The 11,660-nt window shown below is 47.0% G+C and overlaps 2 protein-coding genes across 2 annotated transcripts in view; one reads left to right on the top strand and one right to left on the bottom strand.

Moving 5' to 3' along the window:
• Nucleotides 1-121: 121 nt before the first annotated feature.
• map6d1 (MAP6 domain containing 1) lies at nt 122-6,372 on the bottom strand. Its single transcript, XM_068738237.1, has 3 exons — nt 5,358-6,372; nt 4,494-4,821; nt 122-674 (listed from the first exon to the last, which is right to left on the bottom strand). The coding sequence occupies exons 1-3, from the start codon at nt 5,885-5,887 to the stop codon at nt 597-599; spliced, it is 936 nt and encodes a 311-aa protein (XP_068594338.1). The 5' UTR covers nt 5,888-6,372; the 3' UTR covers nt 122-596.
• Nucleotides 6,373-9,617: 3,245 nt separating this feature from the next.
• Nucleotides 9,618-11,660, top strand: part of ece2a (endothelin converting enzyme 2a) — a 53,041-nt gene continuing 50,998 nt past the window's right edge. Inside the window, exons 1-2 of the mRNA XM_068701848.1 lie at nt 9,618-9,791; nt 11,045-11,209. Coding sequence (XP_068557949.1) covers nt 11,050-11,209 — 160 coding nt within the window. The 5' untranslated portion in view covers nt 9,618-9,791; nt 11,045-11,049. The remainder of the gene's footprint in view (nt 9,792-11,044; nt 11,210-11,660) is intronic.

Genomic DNA, 11,660 nt, shown 5'->3' with positions numbered 1-11,660 from the left:
GACCTAACCTTTGGTAGAATGCTGGTCAAAATACTCTCATGACTAATAACACCGGAGCAGTGAGGCTCTATGAAGAAACACAGCCGAGGTGTTCAGAACCTAATATTCTTTTATTGTAGTTTCGCTTACATCATGTATTTTATGTATTTTCTTGAACAATAGATTTACAAAATAACAGACCGAACAATACTTTCTCAAAACAGTAAACCGATTGAATACCGAGGAAATGAGTAACTTATTTATAACTAGCAGAACACCAAAGGGCAAAACAGTTCACACAGTTGACCAACCGGGTCGATCATTATTCAACATTATGTACAATAAAGGACACATACGCGCGCACACACACACACACACACACACACAAAGCAGCCAGTGTTTTATGCATCTTTAGCTGCAAAAACAGAAGAAAATTAGCTTGTTTTTAGTTACATGCATATTAATTTCATTTCCATACGGGGGCAGGACAGAGTGTAGAGGGGGGGGGGGGGGTGCAGTCCCTTGCATAGATTATTGTGTTGTGGAATGGACTCAAGTCATTCCTGTTAGCTCCTTAACACCGATCAAAGTGGAGCGGTTGGAAACCGGAGCGGCTGTCAGATGTTGAAGACCCTCGGCCCGCTTTGAAAGACGGCAGAAGAGTTCGGAGGGAACTTGGTCCTCACCAGATGTTCCTGAGAGAGAGAGAGAGAGAGAGAGAGAGAGAGAGAGAGAGAGAGAAACAGGGACAGATACAGAGAGACAGAGACAGAGAGAGAGAGACAGAGAGAGACAGAGAGAGAGAGAGATAACAGCAGCTTTACAGGTGATCACAGAGATTGAACCAGAGGGCAGCAGCTGTGGTTCTCACTCTGGACCATCCGATGAGAGGAGACTGGTTTCAGCTGCACCGTCAACAAGCATCAGCTCTGCTGTCAGAGAGCCAGCAGCCCGGACTGTGTTGCTATTTCCTGCTGAGCGCTGCTCGGTTCTGCTGATGGCAGCTGTTCTCAAAGCCTGACTAAAAAGAAGTCTCCCTGTTCATTCTAGCAGTTCTTGGATCGGCCTCCTTCAGTTCACCCACATACTGTAGCTGTGGAGCGGGTTCATCACGCTACCGGAGCGCCGGACGAGAGAGAGATTGACGACTCGCTGTCCCAGCAACGCTTTGATTGGGACTGTGTGAACACACACACACACACACACACACACACACTCTCTCACTCCGGCTGTTCTGCTCTGTGTAGCAGCCAGGTCTGCCTCTCTCCTAAATTAGATCGGTGCCAAAGAAGACTGCAACCCGGTGCAACATCGCGCTTGAAACAGATAATCCATCAAATGCTGCTCACGAACACCCCCCCCCCCCCACTCCTCTCTCTCTCTCTCTCTCTCTTTCCTTCTATATCACCTATCTATCACCAGCTTCCTCTCTCCTCATCTCCCCCCCCCCTAGCTTTGTCTCTTTTTCCTTCACCCTTCTTTTGCCTTTCCTCCTCTTAATACAATCCTCTCCTCCCAGGCCAGACTCCTGCCAACTTGGCACAGGACTCGTCCTCTGTAGTCTTGGGCAGCGTGGGAAAAGGGAAGAGGGAAGAGGTCCAAGTGAAGGACAGGTGGAGAGAGAAACCAGGAGAACGCCTGGCTGGGGGGATGTAGGAAAAGAGGGAAGGAAAGAGAGCGTATAAATAAAAAATACAAATAAAAGAAACGTATGAAGGGACGACCAAGACTCCACAAAGTGGCTACAAACGTTTTGTGTCTCTTTGTGGTTCTTTGATTGACTTTCCAACAAGGACAATCGGTGGCTTCATGCACACAGTAGGCCTGTTCAGTAATCCATCCGTGATTCTACCCATCGCTCCCGGTTAACCGGAGAGAGAGAGAAGAGAGGAAAGGGAGGCGGCAGGAATGAGAGGTTCTAGGTAGCATTGTCCCTGCAGGCTTTCTCTCCTCTGTGTGCAGTTTAAGACCTTTGTGAGCAGCATGTCCACCCTTTATTGTGCACCATATGAAAACACAGCACCGTCAGAAGTTAAGCCGGGTCGCCTGTGGGCTACAATCTTAAATCTCTTCAGCTGACTAGAACAAGAGTTTGCTGCTGAACTTTGCTCTCTGAATGTGTTTTGTGTTGCTCATCCCTGACACACAAACACCGGATTATTCAGTCCATCCTTGCAAATCTGTTTGCATGTGTTTGGCGTGTGCGTGTGCACAGTTGCCAGGCCCGAGTCTTAACACACGGCTGCACTCACTCATGCCGGACGTCATTCTCTTCTTCGTTCTCTCGTCTGACGGCTCGCAGCAACCTCCCTCCGAAACGTTTAAAAGGAGGTTTGTGTCCCAATCGATCAATGTTCTGCCGCCTGTCATGAAATTAGAGGCGGCTTTCATCCGTTGATAATCTGCAGTGGGGAGCACACAATTTGAAAGATTGATTTGAGCAATAATGAGAATTTGATGGCGGCTCAGTTCCTTTATCGTCGAGAGCAGATTAATTGTGATTTCAGCAGCTTAAATGTTGTAATGAATGGAAACGGTGGAGCCTAAAGGAGGAGGCCTCGCTGTGTTTTACAGGATGGCGTCACAAACCGAGAGTGGCCTAACATCGGACACCAGCAGAGCGCCATGACCCGGTGTAATGCATGCTGGGCCGGACACCTCTGCTGGGGGCTGCTGAGTCGATGATGAGTCGGCAGTGAGCGGGCCGCCGGTGACCGGGGGGGATTATCTGAGATCAACGTAAATTGCTGCCAGGCCGGTTTGTGTCGCGCTGGCAGATTGTGGTGGAGCTGATGAAATTGCATGAAAACTGCACGTGTGTGTGTGTGTGTGTGTGTGTGCAGTGTTCAGTCCCACAGCCCAACACACTGCCAGTGGCAGGTCCCTTCTTAATGTGCCGTGAACTCTCACTCCAACTGGGCCACGGGTTATTAATAGTCTGTGTCCCGCCGTTGACGTCTCTCACTTCGACCTCCATCACCACCACACAGGATATTGAGGCTATTTGACATGACGGCCTTTATTGAGCAGTCATGTGTCTGAGAGTTATATGTTTCTCTCAAACATAAATCAACTAAACGTCTGAAGGTGCAGGACCGCAGGCAAACACGAGGAGGACTTTAATGATACTGAGGTAATAAGTGGAGGTGACACAACACCAACATTAAACTCCTTTTCTCTATTGTTTGAATTTAATGTTACTTATTCAGTGATAATGTCAGCATGATTGTCTCTATCCTATGAAAACAGTCAACTGGTTATGAGCAAAGAGAAGCTTCCATCCAGTAACACTGGTGGGACAATAATAAAACCTATATTCATTTATTAACCTAAAAGTAGTGAACAGAACACTGGACACTGTCTCTAAACTATCCTCTACAGGAGACTAAATGTCTCCCAGAGTCCTGAAGAACACAGACATTGAGGTCTTCAGTGGGAGCTGCATCCCTCCCACAAAAACAGGTGTTCTAATCTTTCCAGATAGCTTTCAGAGCGAGATGTGTTGCTACTCAGCATGCAAACAGATGAACCCATCTGACCCGGCCCAGACCAGACCAGACCAGACCAGCCCAGACCATCCACTGGCAGATGGCTCCGAGGAGTGTGGGCGGGGAAAGAGGGCTGGCACTAAACCTCTGGAGATTCCCCAAACGGTTCTCACTTACTGTCACGCAAAACAGCTGACCTGAGCAGCGGCACCAAGGGGAGGAGGACGGGGGCGAGTTCTCCTCACCCGGTCCATCCTACGATAACCTGGAACCACCTGAGCGAACTGATGAGCGTTCAGCCTCTGGTCTGGTTGGAGTAAGTTATGCTTCAGTCCGACATCTGGTTCTTTGTGGGCCCATCTCATTATAGCTGAGCGCACACATCTGGGTCAGTACAAGTGGGTGAATATTTGGGTGATTTTTCAAACGTTTTCATTTCCCCCTGTATCATGTCTTTAAAATAATGCATTTTTAATTAGATTTTAGGTGTGACAAAACATTGATCCTTCAAAGTGTAGACTATGAAGATTGTATAATTAATGAAATATGTTGTTAATTAGATTTCTGTCTGTTGGAATAAAATACCAGGAATGGTTTCTCTTTTAGACATCAGTACATTTGTCTGCAGGTTTGTGTTGTTTCCTGACCTTTGGACCACAGTTTGAAGAATGACCCGTCTATGTTTTGGTTCTCATCAAGCCTGCTCTAATCAGGTCAAAGTAATGAGTGTAGACCAGCAGAGTGTTACCTAACACAGGGTGGCCTGTTTTCAACAGCTGGGTCACTTCCAGCTGCTTTGGGACAGAATGCTGCATCACTTTTCTGAAACGTCTCAACAGCAACCAGGCAACCAGGCAACCAGGCAACCAGGCAACCAGGGAGACGAGACGAGATGACTCTCTGGAGGAGCGTGTTTTAAACCTGCAGCTCCTCCAATGAGCTCTCTGAACCCACAGCTGTTTTAGTAACGCACTGTACGGACTGACTCTAATACATTGTATAAAATAGACTTGTGTCTTTTCCTACCTCTCCCTTGATTGTTCTACTGAACTCGGTCCTCTCAGGCGGGACGCTCTGCTGCAGGCTGGAGGCGATGGGTGACCTGCCGGCTTGCGTAGCAGTGGGGGTGTGCTGGGGGACAGCAGCATGCTGTGCGTTGGAGGCAGCTGGTGGGACGTCGTTCTCCGCCTGATGCAGCCCTATGGACCTGTGGCCCTCCCCGCTGTAGGCAGCCTGATAGCTGGTCTCGCGCAGGTCGTGGCTGGCCTCTGTCCCTGAGCCGGAGTAGTGAGCTGTAGGAGTTTTCCTCGCACTTCTGGCTGGTCTCACCCCCGTCCATGGCCTGTACTCTTGCCTGGAGGAAGAGCGATGCATCAGGTGGCTGATAGACACACGTGTGTCCGTACTGAGCCTCTAAGTGGGACATAGAGGGGCGTTCTATCCCGATTTCACATAGAAGATCAGTTTGTCCTGGGAAGTGCTTAGCTTGTGAAAACAGTTGTCCTATAACGTCTCTGAGACGTGGGGGGTCTGGACCACCCAAGGGATCATAAGAAGAATCTGAGGCTCACAACATGATCAACAGTATGACAGAGGATTGCAGAAAGACTATCATTTACTTATTTCTAAGGGGTCACTGCTCAAAAACCTGCAACCTACAATAAAACTAAAATAAGCATACTTTAGCTCTGTCTTTTATGAATACAAAATGTGTGAGAGAATTATTGATGACCCCTATTTCCATGCAGGCTTGCTGGGCCGACCCTGGAAGTCAATGCATTATTAAAGCACTTCTAATTAAGCATCAAAGCAGGAAGCAGCGTTCTATCACCAGCCCGCGGTGGACAGCGACAGGTGCTGAAACAAGCGTTAGAGGGAGACGTGCCCTACCTGTACGAGGTCTCGCTCTCCCCCGTCACTTGCTGATCCCGCTGATCCCCCCACCTCTGCCCCCTGCCCCGCTCCTCTCTGTCCCCCGCTTGTGCCTGGCTGTGGTAACTGTTCACCGGGCTGTCTGCCCTGCTGCCCCCGTTACTAATCCAAGGGAAATTCTCCTTCCTGGGAATGGGCCAGGGTTTGAAATCCTGTTTGTACTGGGTGACGCTGGGGAAAGGCACTCCGGGCGGCTGGTAGTCCTCCCGGGGCTTGTAACTGGGCTCCTTCCGCGCCCTGAAAGACCCTCGGGTCCCCGGGCCATCTTTGGGCGCGCTTGGGGCGCCGGCGGCACGCTGGTCCGGGGTCGAGTAGTTATTCCCGGGTGCGCGCTCCGAGGCGGAGACCTGTTTGGTGACGGACCGCACCTCCTGCTCGGCGATGTCCGAGTAGTTCTGGATGGTGAGCGGGACGGAGAGGTCCGATTTGTCGAACTGGTTCCAGAACCGAGCCAGGCAGCACACTCTGCTGATGCACGGCCAAGCCATAGCCCCGTAACTGGTCTAAGTTGTGGAGAAGGGAAGAAGAAGAAACCGAACAGAAAGAAGAAGAGAACCCGGCCGCAGATCAAAGGTTACATTCAGACAGAGAGTCGCGCTCAGTGCTCAAACACAGAACCCGCGAGTCCATGTCAGCAGCGGAGGAGAGCCAGCAGAGATGAGCCGGTCTGTCGGGGACCGCGGTTGAATATTCCTCTCACGTGGTCTGTAGTGCCTCCACTATGCAGAGGAATATGTAGCAAATTATTCTCCGCATCTTCAGGCGGAACCGGAGGCTCTGCGTCCGATTCAAAATCAAAGAAACATGAATATGTATTAATATTTCACAGTGACATGTTTGAGCCGGAGCAGTTTTTACGGCTTCTCTGATGTTACTGTACTTTTACTGTTGATAGCACGAGGGTTACATAATTATGATGCAGCATCAGACCTATTGTTAACAGAGCGGGGGAGATTCAACCTCCTCATCGGACCTGATGACCCCGCTGTGGAGAGAGAGAGAGAGAGAGAGAGAGTGGAGAACATTGTTATTCCTCAGGTTACTCTTTGTCTTACATGATCAAACCTGCTTCATCTCCACTGAGGTCACGAGGTTCAATACAATAAAAACACTCACAGCTTCAATGCTTCTAGTATATTTATATTTATTATGGTGTTAGAAGTGGATGAAGAGGCTCAGAAGTGCTCTGGTTCTCGTGAGATAACTCATCATCTCTCCATAATGGAGGTTTTTCAATAAAAGACAGAAGACCGCAGACAGGACAGCGCGCGCTGGTCCAGCTACAGATCACAGTTCAGCGGGTGTGAAATGGAGGGACGAGCATTACGTTGACAGGATGTCTCTTGATGCACTGAAGGCATCATAAGTTCTCCCTGTGAGAGGTTAGAGCCACGTGTTGAAGGAGATGAACGCGCTTCATCTTCACACCGTCAGCGATACATTGTGTAGAGTGATTCCCAAAGTGAGCCAACATATTGAATAATGAAGATAATGAAAGAGGATGACTAGGTTAGGTTATGGGTTCATTTCTTAGAGCGCTTATGGTTATTATCCAGTGAAGAATAGCGGTGTTGTACTTCCATCTGCAGGAGAACATATGACATTACTCTGGTGGTATTTTCATGCTGATGAACTGTTATCATACAATGTTGTGATTGTAATTATGCTCCAACTGTAATCAGTCACACAGCGTAGACACGTGTTGTTTATAGTGCCAGCAGATCATAAATACCATGAGTTCATTCTGAATGTTCGATGTTCCACACATTCTCTCTCTCTGTCACAGTTGATTTTTGATGGAGGAGGAGCCATGAGGTCAATGATGACGTGAGATGATGAGTGGAGAATTAATAAGTATATGTAGGTGTTGGTGACTTTAACCCACCAGGATTGAAACTATTCACTTATTTAAGAGTTTATTTAAAGGAAGTGCTATTTTCTCGACTCTGGACTGTGTTTCTGTCTCACATGAGACATTCTGTCGTTCGTGTTTGTCCATTTAAATACATCATATGTATGTGGGAAGGCAGGTAACAGACAGCCATTAGGACCCAGGCAACAGGGGGGCGGAGTCTATAAAAAGGGGGCGGGAAGTTCACCCGCACCTTTCCTCCTGAACTCAGACACACCTGAGAGAGGCTGAGGCCAGCCTTTGTTTGTTAGGCTCTCTTTGTTTCCTGTAGAACCGTGATGTCTTCTTTTTAGGTCCCAGCATTACATCAGAGGTGTGTGAGGTAATGGGTAAACATGTGTTCTCTGCTGGATTCATGTTTGGTGAGGGACTACAACTTGGAGCGAGTGCTTCAGCACATCAGCCAAGAAGAAAGGAATGCTTCTAGTCCCCTCAACACAACATTAACATGCTTCTTATGAATCTGGATTCCAGTCACCAGCATGTCTTCAACTGAGGGGACGGAGTCCAGACTAGAAAGGTAGATTCATTTTACTTTGCATGTTTTATCAAATGTTTGTCTCTTTTTAGCTTTAAACAAAGACACTAGAAGAGCAAACCACTGTTTTTCTTACTTATTAGATTTAGTGCACCTTTAATCAATGGAATGGTTTATCTTCTGTTCATCTTCTTGTGGGGCTTTGTGCTGAGCTGGAGTGATAGAGTAGACATCTTATAGTGTGGGTTGAGTCACCTTGATGTGCTGTGAATAGGTCCATTTGATTTTGATTTGTGTGCAGCGGTTTATTCATAATTTGCCTACAATTTGTGACAATTTCCTCTATACACACAACTCTTCACTGACCTCCCTGATGGTGCAGTTTAGCCCCATGTTTGATTTAGGTATTGATTATATAATAGACTTCATCCGTCCTTTATTATGATCTGCATTTAGGCCTTTAATGAACCCCTCTTGTTGAGTGGGGACAAGTCTTTTATGCCGTGTATTGTCAATAACATCTATATTTTCAGTAGAGCAGACCTATTGTCTTCAGAGTATGACTGCACTGGACAGACACCAGAGACATCTCTTAATCCTTCTGCCGCCTCTGCTTGAAACGTCCCTTTTTATTTGCTCAAACGCACCACCTAGTGGCGGAAGTTATGCAGTACACGCGCATACATGATGGTGGATAAATTGACAATTATGAACGCAGGCTCTGGGAAAATACTCGTGTATACTCTGAGTATTTTAGATCACACACGTGCCTCGCATGGAAATGAACACGCATGAGTGACTCTGTTCTTTTCATTCACAGGTTCTTCTTGTTGTATCACTCTTTTTACTAGTTATTAATGTATGCGTTTGGTCCATCTCAGATCCTGCAAGCAGAACACTTGCATGAGGACCCTGACGGTGCTGGTCCAGAGCATGGGGGTCACTGTAGCAGAGGGGTCATGCCCCTGGTCAGCTGAAGGTCAGCGAGTAAACCTTGCCGTGGATTCCTCTTCTTTTGGACGGGACATCTACATGCATGTCCTTCTACTGGCCTCATTCTACTGGTTCATTCTACTGGTTCATTCTACTGGTTCATTCTTTGGGTGAAGTTCTCATGTGCTGATTCTCAAACCAGTATGTACTTTTAACTAATGAATAAATCACGAATAAAGCTCAGTAAATAGATAAGTATGTGTGTTTACTTTATTTACGGTACCTACCTGGGTTGGAGAGAACCGAGCTCACAGGATACATCATCATACGTCATAATTGCGTCATACATGCGTAGCTAACAGTCATGCCTCAGGCTAAGTGCATGTGACGTCATGTCAACGCAACAGCCCTTTATGTCATTTAAAAAGACTCCACGAAACGAATGTGAAAACAAACGTGCTGACATGAATGAAATGATGAATATTAACTCGCATGTAGTCAACTACTGTAGCTAACCCCCTCATCAGCCGCGTTTATTGATATTTATTACAAACAAAAAAGCGACTTAAAAAAACTAAATCGGCTCATTATTTTATTTCCATTTTTTAAAGTTTTTTTATATATATATATTTTAGTTCTATTTAGTAATTGTGGACTTTTTACTGTTTATTACTATTTCTAATACTTGCTGCTCTTGTTTTTTTATTTTATTTTTTACCATGTATCTTGTTGACTAATACTTTTAAACGATAAAACGAACTATCAAAACGGACCGGACCGGGCTCGAGCGTGTTACTTCACAACGCCCCGCCCCCTCTGACTCATTCACTGAAACACGGAAATGAGTCTCTCTTCAAACTACGGACTCCTCAGAGGACCAATAAGGACTCTTCTGACTCGCTGTAGTTTCTCATCAGGGTTTGTTTTAGTTGTAAAAGCTGCGTCCGCAGTACCGAAGAGGACCCACGCTGTCTGGAGAACTACAGCGTTAGTGCTGTGAAACTACAACACGTGGACCTAAACCGGCGTTTCTACTGGTCGAGGACGGAGCCAGCCCCGTCTCCACACCGTAAGTGACGGTTCACGTTGATGTGTGCGACCTCTACGGGCTGTCCGGACCGCAGGGTCCGGACCAGAGTCTGTGGTCCGGACCAGAGGCGCATTTCTCCGGTCCGCCTGCTCCTCTGCCCTTCAGATCAAATCTCACTCGGTCTGCTTGTGTTTACGTCTGCTCTGTTTAGACACAACTGCTACACATCTGGCATGACATGTGGAATGAGTACAGACATGTAATACCCCAATCACAAGAAGCAGGGACACGAGGCTGTCCGGTTCAGAATCAGATCCAGGGTAAATAGTGCGGTCACACTGTGGCCCGAGTGGTGCTGGTGGGGGGGGGGGGGGGGGGCGTGGAGAGAACTAGTCCCAATACAGAATCCTAAACCCCTCATTCAGTGGTCTCTAGGTCTATGTCGCTGAAGAGAGCCAGCTTCCTCCACGGTCCGCAGTTTAACTGAAGGTTAACCAGACCGTTAGTAACCAGTTGGTTCTCTAACAGGGAGGTAAACAAAACTAAGTGATGCTTCAGAAGAAAACAACGTCAGGCTGTTTTTAAATAAACAGAGATATGATTTAATGCTGACCTGATGGTGTGAAGTTAAGGACGGTCGGAGGAATTCACAGCTTCTAGTTGTGTCATTATAGTGACAGCAGTGCAGTCAATGAGCAACAAAGCAAACCTTCAGTATCTGGAGAAGAAGAATCGTTTGTTTTGAAGACAGTTGATTTCTACGTCCACGGTTAAAAAGGAAGAAAACACAAGATACATGAAACATGATAAAGCACATGAAACATGCAGTAAACACCTAAAAACAAATGACCCAGAGTCACTTCCTTTAAAAGCTTCAGGTAAATATCAAACTAGCACAACGAAATCCAACCGAACTACACAACTAAAGAGAACAACAACATGTTGATGCAAATCACAACCTCAGTTGTTGGCAAGCAACTCAGGTGACGTCTTCATCTTGTACTTTGTGTCACATGATGTCTTCATCTTGTACTTTGTGTCACGTGACGTGTTCATCTTGTTCTCTGACTTGAACGTCTTCAGGCTCTTTCCTCACTAGATAAGAGGTGATTTCACATAATCTAGCTCTGGATGTCTGATGGATGGTTTGTCTGCAGAACCAGATCATATCATGAAAACACATGTTCCTGGATCAAAGCTATTCAAATATATATACAGACGAAACATAAGCGCCTCAGTGTATTTGTGAAATGCATAACGGACGTTTTCTTTGTTGCTTTTGCTCGTCTCAGAGAACATGGACTACCTGCCGGACGATAACTCCAGGTACAAAGACGTGGACTATTGGGACCAACGGTACGAGACGGAGCGAAGCTTCGACTGGCTGGGAAGCTTCTCCAAATTCCAGCATCTTCTGGAGAAACACGTCCACAAAGAAGACTCCATTCTGATACTCGGTCAGTAGTTTGATCTTCTTCTGGCTGTACGAGACACGAAGCATCTCTCTGTCACCATCCGGGGGGGGGGTGGGGGGTGTACAGTAGAGGTCCTCCAGTCCGACTCAAACCGAAGACTCTCGTTGTGAGTCGACCCTCTACGCCTGTCACCACTTGTCAAAAGTGTCAGATACCATATCTGACACGTTGACAGCCGTGATGACCGTCACCATGGCTGTCAAAGCATTCATTAGCGTCACAAATACGTATGCTAAGCTAAGTCCTCCTAGGCAGCTGTTTCTATAGAGGTGTCCTTGTAGTTAGTGTGGTAGAAGTAGTAATTCATATATCTGTTACAAAGCTTCCTGTTCTCTCTGTGGAGGACATGAAGGAACGAGTTTGACGTCACTTTCTAGAGACAGAAGAGTCGAATCCTCTCGGCTTTGGAGCGAAACCTCCAAATGTGTCCACA

The sequence above is a fragment of the Cebidichthys violaceus genome, unplaced genomic scaffold, assembly GCF_023349555.1.
Source record: "Cebidichthys violaceus isolate CVI_PGR_0920_01 unplaced genomic scaffold, fCebVio1.0.p SCAF_8, whole genome shotgun sequence".
Lineage (NCBI taxonomy): Eukaryota > Metazoa > Chordata > Actinopteri > Perciformes > Stichaeidae > Cebidichthys > Cebidichthys violaceus.
This window is presented reverse-complemented; position numbering and strand designations above follow the sequence as displayed.